Here is a 14,105-nt window from a genome sequence, read left to right as displayed (position 1 = left end):
CGACATGCTATACTATGACGGTTTTTTTCTTTTTTTCTACATGCTATACTATGACGGTTTTTATCTTTTTCTCTTCGACATGTTATACTATGACGTTTTTTTTGTCTTTTTTTCGACATGCTAAACTATGACGTTTTTTTTGTCTTTTTTCGACATGCTATACTATGACGTTTCTTGTCCTTCAACATGCTATACTATGACGTTTTTTGTCCTTCAACATGCTATACTATGACTGTTCTTGTCTTTTTTTCGACATGCTATACTATGTCGTTTTTTTTTGTCTTTTTTCGACATGCTATACTACGATGTTTTGTGTGACTTTTTTAAACATGCTATCTTTGGCTTTCTTCGTCACACTTAAATATACTTTGTCTTGCTTTTGTTTGGCATCACTGTTTGGGTTTCTGCTATATATTGCCTCATGTCTTGCTTTATGCCTTGAATTTTGTGAAGTCTGTTTAAGGTGTCATATCAATAAAATTATTATTATTATTCAAATGGTTGTACTGCGATGTATTTGTGACTTTTTTTCGCCATGCTATACTATGGTTTTCATGAAATGTCTTCGACATACTATAATACTTCTTTAATTACTTTTTTCGACATGCTATACTATGATGTTTTTTTTGTTACAAATCAGTCTCATCACTGGTCCGACTCCTCCCTCCACAGCTTCAGTGGTCTTCATCCATCCTGAACATTTCACTTCTACAGCGCGGCTAAAGGCCGACCCATCATCTGGACCAAGACGATGCTGCTGATTCCTCTTCACGGTTTATTGGTTCCTGCCACAAATCTTCACAGGCTCAAGCTGTTTATGGAGTTTACGTGTCATCTGGGCTACTTGCAAACAGCTGGAGTCACTTCAGGCTCTGCAGTGACCTCTGATGGCACTCTGCCAGAGCCACAGCTGGCCTTTCATCCCAGATGTGAGCGCCGCTGAGAATCAGGACAGTCGCCTGGTCCCTGCCCAGCTCAGTAAAGGCCTTCTTATGAAATAAAACATTCACATTGTGTCAACGCACAGACCTCTTTCTAGTGCACCCAACCACCTAAAAATATTTCTTCTATCAAGATGCTTCTTCTATACGATACCAGGGATTTTTTGACTTTTTATTACAAGAATTTATGAATTTTGTTGACTGACTTTTTCGTTAATTTTCAACATACTATACTATGACTTGTTTTTTTAACTATGGGTTTTTATGACTGTTTTACATACTATACAAGGGATTTTGGGGTATTTTTAATCATTTTTTACAAGAATTTATGAATTTTGTCGACTGCCTTTTTCATTATTTTTTAAGTATCCTCACTCAGAAATGTATTCACTTTTTAATCAATGTTTTATTTTGGAGCACCTCCACTTCCAGGCCACGCTCAGCGAGGAGCAGATTGAGTGGGAGCCGGTGTTAGTGTAATCTCCTCTGTTTAATTAGAGCGAGCCTGGTGGGCAGCTAAAAACAAAACCACATCACCCGCCAGCTGGTGGGGAGCCGCTCTGCTCTTCTACCAACACTCACCGTCGTTAGCCTCTGCAAGGCAAGACGCAAACATACATGACAGCTATTTATTCAGCCTGCCACTTTCAATACAGACGCGGCTGCGTACCATTTAGCCCGTCCTGTCATGTTAAGACCTGTCATTAATGCCTTGTGTAATTATAATATGATTCACCCTGAAATGTCCAAATTCAAGTTCTGTGACCTTCGACATATTGAAGGAGAAGATCTACATGAGCGAGTCATCGTATACGTTTGATGAACATTTTGCACGTCATGGTGCATCTCAGCAGATCTTAAATGGAAGTTTTTACTTCTACCACAAGAGGGCAGTGTTTCACCACAGCTAACGACCGGCCCAGACTCCAGCAGAGAGGATTTACTGCTCCAGATAAGGCAGACCTCACCGGCAGCCAGCGGAGCAATACAATTATTGAAGCTGAGAGAGTCTGGTAGAGAGTGTGTGTGCGTGTGTGCGTGTGTGTGTGTGTGTGTGTGTGTGTGTGTGTGTGTGTGTGTGGAGATGGAGGAGGCCTAGATTAGTCTCTTCACCCGGTGCTGCATCATGACCTGGACAGCTTATGGTGGGCTTCATTTCTTGAACAAATGATGGTGTCTGGACGCCGCACGCCTACAGAGCCGGCAACTCCAGCCATGCTTCAGCAACGCAACAGTCCATTCGATCTTTGGGTCTGTTCACCATTTTCCTTTTTAACATACAAAGTCAAATCGTGAATATAGTTTTGTCAGGCAACAAAAGTGCATTTGCCTGTGACTGTGGGCAATTCAACCCTCCAACCATCTAATCATCCAACCATCCAACCCTCCAACCATCTAACCATCAACCCTCCATTGGATGGTTGATGGTTGGATTGTCCACGGTCACAGGCAAATGCAGTTCAGTTGCCTGACACCACAGCCTTTTCAAGGTTGAGCACCTTGTTGTTCCAAATGGGCAAATTGTCCATTCCATATTTAATTGAATTTAGATGTGCAACCGTGATACAAACAGAGAACAGCAGCCAATCCTCTTATTTTAGAGAACATTCAGTGTGTTTCACTGATAAACGTCTTAAAATGACGACTCAGTTATCAACAAATAGATTAATCGACTAATCGTTTCAGCATAACTCAAAACAATTCAACCGAACCACCAAAATCTAAACATTTTAACCTTCATGAAGGCAGAATTTATTACAGGGGGGAGGCATTATAATGAATAAGCTTCAGCTAAGAGCACCTAAACTGACAAATTATAGGAACGTATATCAAGCACCTCCTTCCGAGTGATATTCAGCAGCAGACGGATCGTTCTGCCTTTGAAATACTGAAACACAATGTTGGGGAATAAATGAGGAAAATATATATATATATATATATATATATATATATACCAGAAAACAAGGATGAATGAAGGGGGAAAGAATCAGCTACTTATCCTGTTCTTCATCATAGAGTGTTTTTTTTTACAAACTTGGTTTTCTGGGAAAACAAATCTCACCACAAGAAGGCGACATTTTAATCCTTCTCCTTTCTGGGAGAACAATTAAGCTCAATGCTAACATTACCAAACAGCATTAACCCAACAACACTGATGATTATGAATGCTCATTGCTTTGATTTCCAAAATAATTCCATATGGCACCTGTTAGATGAGACAATCAGATCTGGGCCGGTTTCTTGGATTCGGCCTCGACAGTTGGACGAGGAGGAATTTTCCTTCCTGGCAGTTGCTCGCTGTCACCTGGACTCCCACTAATCCCACGCTCACGGGAGATACATAAACAGCCTTTATATCCGATATTTATTTAACGACAAGGATCAAATTAGTCATTTCTTTTCACACTTTAAAAAAAAAACAGGATTTGGTCTGTTTCAAACAGCACAGCCCAGATATGAATCACTCTCATGAAGAGTTAATTATTCTGTTTTGAAGCCACCTGCTGTGAAAATGAAGATGATATTTCAAATTGAGAAAAAAAGGAGAGTATGGATATAATCGGTGGGACTGTGAGGTGGTTAATAGGGCGAGGAGAAGAGAGAAACTCATCTGTCGGCGAGCAGACGGAGCAGACTTCATTTTGTTCTCGAGTGTTGAGAGACGACAGCTTTGGATTCCAAATGACGCAGATTGACTTTTCAACAATCTGTAATAATGACCTTTTTCTCTGAACCCACAAACTGTCAGGTTCTACACGTCTCCGGTGGGGAAAAGGACACTCTTTTGGCACAGGTATAAAGGGTTACCTAGCAACACCCACTGTCCTATCAATAGTCGGCTTGGAGGTATCTCTGGAGATGCTCCCCCCTCCCCCCCTTACAAAGACCTGGTTCAGCTTGCTTCAACAGGCCCCATGACCCCCCTGGACAAACAACAGCCTCATTCTCTGCACCGCTGCTGACCTCATTGTCTCTTTGTGAGGCAGAAAATCCAGAGTTGCATTCTGGTAAATGGCAAATGGTGCATCAGCCGGCGAGCGGGACGGACCTGTGTAGCTGCAGCGAAGGCCTACAGATGAGCAGGGACGCCGCCGCCTTTTCCTCGGACCGTACGTGAGGAAAACATGGTGAGAATGTTTAACACCTCTCTCCTCCAGGATCACCTGCACTGTTTCTATCAGCTCACGCTGGCTTCTGTATAATCCGTGTGCATCATGTGACCTGAGCTGCACAGCTGCACCGCAGAGCTCCTGCACTTTATGCAACTCGTGTTCTTTCCAAATCCTAAATTACATGTTTGAGCTGCACTCAAACGTGTTGTGTGTGTTCACACACACAGAGCGAGCAGATGGCGTGGCGTTTATTGAGATGGATATTGTACTGTAATTGTATAATACCAAGCCTGGGTCGCACATCTATGAAGAGCTTCATTATAATTACTGTAATACTCTCAATATGTTTGCTTTAAAGAAAACAGCTGCTCCCTGGAGAATAAGGCTAATAAACGCACACACACACACACACACACACACACACACACACACACACACACACACACACACACACACACACACACACACACACTTCAGAGTGATAAAAATGTATCCCTATGAGGGAGGGATGTTTTTTTTGGAAAGGCTAACTGAATCCGACTTTTTTAATTTAATATTTGTGTTTTTAGATTTTCTTTTATATAGTTCTGTTAATATTATCATTATTATTATTATTATGATCATTATTATTATTATTATTATTATTATTATTATTATTATTATTATTATTATTATTATTGTTATAATTATTATTATTATTATTATTATGTGATATATGTTCTGTCATTTAGTGTCTGCTTTTTTGTCAGCTGCTACTGGATGCTTTAATTTCCCTCGGGATTAATAAAGTATCTGTCTAACTATCTGTCTGTCTGTCTGTCTATTATCTATTTTTAAAATTATATATAATAATCCCTCAGATGTTTTAAAACTAAAGTAACAAGCCTCTTTTTGAAAATGTGAATCAAAGAAAGTATGGATATTTGTTTTAATTCTACTTAAGTACAATAATTAAGTATTTTTACTTTGTTACTTCCCACCTTTGAGATCAACCACACACACACACACACACACACACCACACACACACACACTCACACACGCCACACACACACACACACACACACACACACACACACACACTCACACACACACACACACACACACACACCACCACACACACACACACACACACACACACACAACACACACACACACACACACACACACCACACACACACACACACACACACACACACACACACTCACACACACACACACACACTCACACACACACACACACACACAAACACACACACCACCACACACACACACACACACACACACACACACACACTCACACACACACACACACACACACTCACACACACACACACACACACCACAACACACACACACACACACACACACACACGACACACACACACACACGCACACACACACACACACACACACACACACACTCAACACACACACACACACTCACACACACACACACACACACACTCACACACACACTCACACACACACACACTCACACACACACACACACTCACACACACACACACTCACACACACACACACACACTCACACACACACACACACACACACACACTACACACACACACACTCACACACACACTCACACACAACACACACACACACACACACACTCACACACACACTCACACTCACACACACACACACGACACACACTCACACACACACACACACACACACTCACACACACACACACTCACACACTCACACACACACACACACACACACACACACACGTTCTCTGACGTGGACCTTCTCTCTCACAGAGTCTTGATGAAGACACATTCTCAGTGATCGGGAACCCGGCGGCCGTCAGCCATCTTCATCTTCATCATCTTCATCACTCAGAGAAACCAGCGGGGGTCTCGGGGCCCGACGGGGTCCAGGCTGGTTGAAAGGGATCCACTCCACGCTCACGGTGAGATCCGCTTACACACCAACATAAATCACCGGATCAAGACTTACAGATTCAATTTCATATTTTCTATTTGATCACAATTTCTCAACATAATATTCAACAAACAGGAAGATTTAGTTTGAAGATGTTTGCTTCTCATAGGTCGTATTCATTAAGGTGGATTTGTGGATGAAAAACAGTTTGGGATCAAATAATTTCGGGGCCCCCTGCAGTAACTCTCCGGACCCCTGCAGTAACTGTCCGGACCCCTGCAGTAACTGTCCGGACCCTCTAGGGGTCCCGGACCCCCAGCAGTAACTCCCCGGACCCTCTAGGGGCCCCGGACCCCCTGTTGAAGACCTCTGCTATGAGCCAGTGATAGAAACCACCTGCAGTGAAGCTGCACTTTAATAAACCATGTGGTTTGTTGAGTGCGTGTCCAGAATGGCAGCGTCTCGGTGCTCGACAGTCTGACATTTGATTAAACCGCCCCCGGATCATATCTGGGGTCAGAGGTCGTTAACGCTGCTTCACTGTCGCCCAGCTCACAGGCTGCTGCTGCGGCTGCTGGCGGCGGCGTGCGCCGTCGGGCTGCTGGGAGGTTCAGCCGTCGGTGTCTGGTTTCTAGGTGAGTCATCATAATCACTCAATAAGGTTGAAAAACGTGTGGTTACTGTGACATTTACAGCCTCACGTTTACTGAAGGTCGATTTAATTTAATATAGATCATTCTTCTCATTGCTGCTTGTTTTATTTGACCACATGTCCAGATATTTAAATAGATCTTCATGTAATGTTTTATGTTCATGCAACAGGCAAAACTTTTATTTAAAAAATACATATTTGGAGGTCTTTGTGAAGTGTTTGAACAGGTGGAAGGGCATACATGTAATAATAATAAAATTAATACAAGTATCTTGTTTTTTGTAAAAATTAAATAAAAATTATGATGCAGAGTATTTTGTCTAATCAGCAGATATGCAAATATCTCATGGACATCCTTTTCTACATGCAGAGCTTTTCTTATAATGTGGTAGCACTGTAGTGGCGCTGCTGCCTCTCTGCTAATGAACACGGTTACCTTTACCTCCGTGCAGTGAGGCTCCTGCTGAGGCCTTCACACCCCCAGACGCCGGTGGGACTCGGGGACACCAAGGAGACGCCGTTCTGCAACGTGACTGAAGACGTTTCCATCTCCGACCCGAGGAAAGGTCCGTTTCCTCTCCGTGTGTTTCCCTTGATGAATTAATAAAACACACATCATCGTGCTGTTCAGCACACGGGGTCAAAGGTCACCTTTGATGTGATGTATTTCCAGTAGAGCTGTATCATTCAGCCTCATTGACCGACACGAGAACATCACACGTAACGATCTGTTTGTTATTGACCACATTAGCATAGATTCTTGTGGTTTTTATCCTAATTACCCCCCCTCCCACCCGCCTCGTACATTATCGTTAACTGAGTTCTGGTCTCTGAGGGTTTTCAATCAATGGGCTTCAGTGTTTTACAGGATCAGCCCCGAGAACTCGCTCCTGGAGATCCAGCTGGGGAAGCTTCCCACCTGGCTGCCGGTCTGCTACGAGAGGTGGAACTCCTCGCTGGGAACGCTGGTCTGCAGACAGCTGGGCTCTCTGAGGTCTGCACACCTCACTAACTAGCCCAGAACCACATTCCTCCTTAAGGAAAACACACTCAATTCAAGTTGACGTGATTTTTAGGTTCACATTTGTTTGAAAGTGCTTTGAATTCAACTTAAATTCATTCAGCAGCTCATTACCAATTTTTCTTATTGTGGAAAAAGATTTAAGATACATTCTCATGTTAAAGAAATGTGGTTTAAATGTTACGTAGAACGTATTAAGTAAAGCATTATTGTCTTATGGGTTGAAATTTACATTTAAAAACATTCTCACTTTTATATAAACGTGTTAAAGAAATATGGTTTCAATGAAACTTGGTGGATCTTGTAAAGCGTTGTAAAGTGTTTTTGATAAGTGCTATACAAAAAATAGTTGATTTATTATAACATATGATGTTATTAAAGCATTAGAACGGGTTGAAACATACATTTTAGTAGCAAAAAAACAAGATTTTTTAAATGAGCTCATTCTGTTTGTGTCACTTGGGGACTTTGTGAGTTAAAGTCAAGGATGAAACTCTCCAGGATATTTAAAGTGCTGGTTTCATTTCAGCCTCGGCGTTTTCTTATTTATCATTCTCTTCATTCCTCATTTGCAGTTTTGCTTTTGCACACCTTCTCTTCCCAGACTGACGAAGCACAAAGGAGTGAATCTCACCGACATCGGGCCAAACTACACCGATGGCTTCATACAAATCACCCCGGAACACAAGAGCGACCTGGAAAACATGTGGCAAATCAGGTGAGGCAGTTTGTCCTCCCGATGATGCAGAGGAAAACCGTTCATCCATTACGTCATTAATTGAACAATTTATCTCCATTTAGGGGGAACTGTGTCACGGGGAAGGTCATCGCTTTGCAATGTTTTGGTGAGAAAATGCAACTTTTTAATTTGCATCTTACACAAAAACCCCTGCACTCCTTAACGATGCTTGAGTGACTCGCTCCCTGATGAATGGATGTCTGTGCAGAGTGCGGGACGCGAGCAAAGCTGCCCCGGATCATCGGGGGGGTGGAGGCCACGCTGGGCAGGTGGCCCTGGCAGGTCAGCCTCTACTACAGCAACCGCCACACCTGCGGAGGCTCCATCATCACCAGCCAGTGGGTCGTAACAGCTGCCCATTGTGTGCACAAGTAAGACCAGGAGGTTTGAAACCAGCAGTTCGACAGCTGCACCGACCTCTGGATGCAAAGCCTCTTATCCTTGTCTCTTCTCCTCACAGCTACAGGCTCCCTCAGGTGTCCAGCTGGGTGGTGTACGCCGGCATCGTCACCCGCGGCTCGGCCAAGACGGCTCAGCACGCGGGCTACGCCGTGGAGAAGATCATCTACAACAAGAACTACAACCACAGGAGCCACGACAGCGACATCGCCCTGATGAAGCTGCGGACGCCGCTCAATTTCTCAGGTCAGTCCGGGAGGCTCCTTCAGAGCTCTGCACACAAAACTGACCCCAGCTGTCCAGAAACACACCAACATGTCAACACTGAGGCCTCAATCCACAGCTTTAGTATTATTCCAGCAAACAATCCTCAAAAGTCTCCTTTTATAAAGAATGAAATAACTTATGAATATTCTCCTCTGCAGCTTCTCGTTATACGAGTTCAAATGTGGGAACACAATGTAGTCAAGATCTGAAGGAGCAATGAAATAATAATGGAGTAATGATTATTGTATTGAAAATTCCTTTAAAAATAAAAAAATATTTTTAAATAGCCATTTAGTCTTTGAATCAAGAGTCGAGGAACACGCAAATATCTTTCATTTTAAACGTTTTCACACCGCATATTGAACACAAAATGGTAAAATAACAATGACTCGTGAACCCAAAGACATTCACACTACAAGGGAGCCAATTACAAGACAAAACCCCAGTAGCAGGGGGGGGGGGGGTGGCGGGGGGGTCTGAACCAGAGAGGAAGAAAAGCCTCAATCATTCTAAAAATGATCTGAATGAACTTGAAAGTTATCATGCTCCAACCTGAACAATGATTATTATGTAAATTGTCCTTTGATTTAATTTGTTCCTTTCATGAAAAAGCACATTACAATATAAAGTCCACGTCACGTGTCATGTCATGTGTCAAATTAATGCATTCCTGATTGGAAAGGAGCAGAAAGAAGAATATAATTCTTTTTTTTTTAACCAGACACCATCAGGCCCGTCTGCCTGCCTCAGTACGACTACGATCTTCCTGGAGGGACTCAGTGCTGGATCTCTGGATGGGGCTACACTGAGCCCGACGGGGGTGAGATGCTGCGCTGCTGCTCTAAGACACCAACATTTACATCTGCAGAGCAGCTTTCAAAGCATCTCTCCTCCACTCAGTTCACTCACCCGACACCCTGAAGGAGGCGCCGGTTCCCATCATCAGCACAAAGAAGTGCAACAGCTCCTGCATGTACAGCGGAGAGATCACGCCGAGGATGCTTTGTGCCGGATACACGGAGGGCCAGGTGGACGCATGTCAGGTCAGATTTGAGGATCTCTTGTGTGGTTTGTTTTTTGGCTGTCTGGGTCTGTAATGACCCGTGTGTCTACCTCTGCAGGGGGACAGCGGGGGGCCTCTGGTGTGCCAGGATGAAAACGTGTGGAGGCTGGTGGGCGTCGTCAGCTGGGGCACCGGCTGCGCCGAGCCCAACCACCCGGGCGTTTACACCAAAGTGGCCGAATTCTTGGGCTGGATCTACGACATGATTGAGGCAAACACACAGAATTATTATTTTATATTATAACATGTGATGCAGTGTGGATTAGATCAGAGCAGGGCTGCAACTAATGATGACTTTCATTAGCAACTAATCTGCAGATTATTTTGTCGATGCATTGATTAGTCTAGAAAACAATTTCCCCAGAGCCCCAGGTGACATCCTCAAAATGATTGTTTTGACCAACTAATGCTTCAAAACCCAAGAATATTCAGTTTACTATCACACAAGACATCCGAAAAGCTGGAATGAGTAAATTATTTAACATTAAAAAAGACTGAAAATAATAGAGATGGGACAATATATGATGAAGGAATGCATCGATAATAAAGATAATCCAATAATATAACACTAGGACTACTTATAACTTTGATATTACATTTTATAATTATGGTTATGGTAATTATTTCATATTTATAGGAATTCAGCTATAGGAAATAATTGTTTTTTTATGCTGCTTGCTAATAATGACTGTTCCTCTTTGCAGAGTTACTGAGGGCCCACGAAGCAACGAGCAGAGGATGCGACTCATATTACTGTTTGAGACGTTTGAATCATAGTTGATATTTTTACTTTAAACGTCCGTTAAATGATGTACACATACAGACAGACTGAAGACATCAAAATGCATTTCTACGTTATATTTTTCATGTATTGGATATAAATTATGACTCTTATAAAAAAACTGTTTCCGGTGTGATTATCGAGCTGCAGCTCTGCCTTTTGACCGCTAGGTGGCTGCCGGCTTTGTTCGATGGAAATGAACTACTTCGTTACATGTTGTTTTTTTTATATTTAGAGCTTTAAAATGTAAAATGTATTTGTATTACAGTATATAAGATAGTTTTCTGACATGAACTACGGTGTTAGATTATATTTTCCCCGTATGACTCTTATAAAACTGTTTCCGGTGTGATTATTGAGCTGCAGCTCCGCATTTGACCGCTAGGTGTCTTTTGCGTTTCATTTAGTTTCTACGGGCAACAAGAACTTAGCTGTTAGCTTTGTGGTTACTTAGATGGAAATTAACTACCTCGTTACATGTTGTTTTGTATATTTAGAGCTTCCAAATGCAAACTCGATTTGTAATACACAAGCTGGGTTCATAACATACGAAGTTAGCGGGTTATTTTTGTACGTATTATATAAATTATGACTTATAAAACAGTTTCCGGTGTGATTATTGAGCTGCAGGTCTGCCCGTAGACCGCTAGGTGGCCTCTGGGTAAAGTTTCATGTAGTTTCCATAGCAACTGGCAACATAAAGTGAGCTAGCTTTTGTTAGCTTTGTTGTCAGACGGAACTGCTCCGTTACATTGTGTGTTTTGTATTTAGAGCCGCTTTCTAGCTGTTGAATACATTTGTAATACTGCAGACAAGCTGTTTATTAAAACTACTACCGAGTTAAACTCCGGAAGTAAGATGTCGTCCAGCGGCCGTGCGGGCGATGTTCTACAGCAAGTCAACCAGCTGTGGTCGATGCTGGACGATCTGTCGGACAACGAGCCGGCGGCCTACCGCGACTTCCTGGACAAACAGCTGAAGGAAGGAGCTGAATTCAGCGCTGCGCCGCGGCTCCACTCCTGCTTGTGCACCGACATACTGGTCAGTTACGTCGGTATCTTTACTTTAGCTGTCAAGCGTCATTTACGTCACTGTCGTTAATAATGGCTGCGGTCACAGAATCAACCGGTCACAGGATTTCACACAACACCACAAAAATAATATGCAGCCATTCACTCAGGTACATGATTTTTTAAAGATCTATCTCGATCATCAAAATATGCTTAAAACTCTTAAAATGTCACTTAAAAACACACTGGAATCACTTTATATTTTGTTAAGAAACTAATAGTTTTACTGCAACATCTTTTTTTTTTTACTGAATGTATATTTTTGTGGAAAAACTATAAAATAATGTTAAATAAGATGATCATAAATCATAAGATCTCCCTACATAAATAAAGGCTTAATAAATAAATTAAAAATTCTATTTTTCAAGTCACTTGGAAAAATCGTATCCACTCGTCTCTAAGTAAAAGAGCCTTTTATTAAAACTTATATAAAAAATATAAAAATTCTAAAATAAGTTACAGAACAGCGTGTGTAAATGACCTTTTAGCCCCAGGTCTGAGCAAATCAGTCAGTCTGTGTTCACTTTACCCTTTAAATTCATTCATGTGGTCAGCAGGGGCAACATCGCAAAAAAGTAAAAATATATAAAACATATGGCCTCTCAAGACAAAGAATAGATACAATAAAGGTACGGTTACACTCTTTGTAATATTAGGAACATCTGACAGGAAATGAGTGAAACCCAGACCCTCATTAAGACCTGGGTAATGGGTTACTTTTAACTTGAAGATCCCAAAACATCCCCGTTGTTTGATCCTATTATTACCTCCACGTATTGATTCTGGGATATCATCGATGCCTAAAGCTTTCAGGATAGATGGGTTGCTGTTATGTTTTCTTTTAAAATGTCTAGCCACTGAATAGCCCTCATTTTGTGTCTTTATGGCATACTTATGTTCCGACAGTCCATTATGTAGTCTGCGTCGAGCTCTAAAACACAATGCACTGAGGGTGTCGTATAAGTACAAGGAATACGTGTCATATTTCGTAGCTTTTATCTTCATGTGATGATATTTTTAAGATGATCCTAATAATGGAAACTGCAATCAACTTATTGTGTTTTATTATTGCGATACACAATAAAAATCCTGTATTGTCCCATCCATTCAACTCATTATTTGAATTATTAATTATTTTCTCCCAGAACATCTTATGTCTTGCTCGGCCCATCCGACAGTAAAACACCCCAAACACAGTTTACTGTCACAGCAGAGTGAAAGAAACACAAACTATATTTTGCTTTTCAGAAGTAATTCTTTGCCATTTTTTGCTCAGAAATGTTAATTGCCCCGTCACTTCAGCTCTACCTACCCCCTCCTACAAAAGCTGGCACACCTGTGTGCATCTAACAGTTTGGAATAGTGTGTTTTTTGACCCACCGTCCATCTGTGTGCTCGACAGGAGCCAAAGAAAGGCTCATTGTACATCAACATATGCAGCTGGAAACGCGTGCCTGCGCCTCAGGATGCCAGCATGCCGTTACCGGTGTACGCAGGACGCCTGGAGACGGACACGGAGGACGGTCAAGGTAAAGCATCACAAGCTGCATGTGTTAAATAAAGTGGAGAATAAACCCCATACATTGTTGTTTTGCCTTCACAGGTAGTTTCACCGTGTTGGACGTGGCATTAAACCCGGCAACGCTGCAGGAGAGCCAGACAGATAAAGTGCACACGCTGGCTCTGAGCTTTGCCCAGCGGCAGCATCACATGAGGTTATCTCAGCACTACACTGTTGTCGGCTGCAGCCCAAAAGGCAGCCCAGAGGACTTGAACCGCCGGCTTGGCTTTCGGACGTGGCCTAACACCTCCAGACAAGCAGACTCAGGTAGAGCACCAAGGCTTTTACCCCGATACGCTGCTGCACGCCCTCCGTGATGGAGCTCCCTCCCTTCGCTGCTGCAGGCGTGTCACCTTTGACCTTCCACCACCGTTTTCTAATCATCCAAATTGTTGTTTTTACAGCCGGTCAGAGCCCGGCGGCCCTCCTGCAGCAGCTCTGCTCTCTGCGCTCTGAGGAACCACCAACGCTCTGCAGACCTGAAGAGCACACGAAGGGTTTGATCCAGGTGGTCTCGTCTACGTCTGTGCAGCCTCGGAAGCCGGAGCACCGGCTTGAGATGAAAACGGGCGGAGTCGGAGTGGCTG

The 14,105-nt window shown here is 42.8% G+C and overlaps 2 protein-coding genes and 1 long non-coding RNA gene across 3 annotated transcripts in view; 2 read left to right on the top strand and 1 right to left on the bottom strand.

Moving 5' to 3' along the window:
- Positions 1–3,876: 3,876 nt before the first annotated feature.
- Positions 3,877–11,062, top strand: tmprss5 (transmembrane serine protease 5). The gene is given in 14 exon segments (XM_084018856.1): positions 3,877–4,069; positions 5,842–5,956; positions 5,959–5,993; positions 6,516–6,600; positions 7,070–7,183; positions 7,476–7,611; positions 8,243–8,356; positions 8,440–8,483; positions 8,586–8,748; positions 8,838–9,022; positions 9,765–9,863; positions 9,944–10,086; positions 10,165–10,317; positions 10,811–11,062. Coding segments are annotated over 14 exon segments (1,398 nt in total). The 5' UTR covers positions 3,877–4,066; the 3' UTR covers positions 10,820–11,062.
- Positions 8,911–11,854, bottom strand: LOC311019437. Its single transcript, XR_014597807.1, has 3 exons — positions 11,724–11,854; positions 10,157–10,301; positions 8,911–9,039 (listed from the first exon to the last, which is right to left on the bottom strand). It is a non-coding gene; the product is annotated as an uncharacterized lncRNA (long non-coding RNA).
- pih1d2 (PIH1 domain containing 2) overlaps positions 11,746–14,105 on the top strand; it is a gene marked incomplete at its 5' end in the record, with an annotated part of 2,701 nt that continues 341 nt past the window's right edge. The window contains 4 exons of the mRNA XM_084018852.1: positions 11,746–11,928; positions 13,360–13,486; positions 13,561–13,785; positions 13,923–14,105. The exon at positions 13,923–14,105 is cut by the window's right edge and continues 71 nt beyond it. Coding sequence (XP_083874978.1) covers positions 11,746–11,928; positions 13,360–13,486; positions 13,561–13,785; positions 13,923–14,105 — 718 coding nt within the window. The remainder of the gene's footprint in view (positions 11,929–13,359; positions 13,487–13,560; positions 13,786–13,922) is intronic.

The sequence above is a fragment of the Eutrigla gurnardus genome (assembly GCF_963514095.1).
Source record: "Eutrigla gurnardus genome assembly, chromosome: 10".
NCBI classification, from domain to species: domain Eukaryota; kingdom Metazoa; phylum Chordata; class Actinopteri; order Perciformes; family Triglidae; genus Eutrigla; species Eutrigla gurnardus.
The sequence above is the reverse complement of the archived record's forward strand: the minus strand, read 5'-3'. Positions and strand labels throughout refer to the sequence as shown.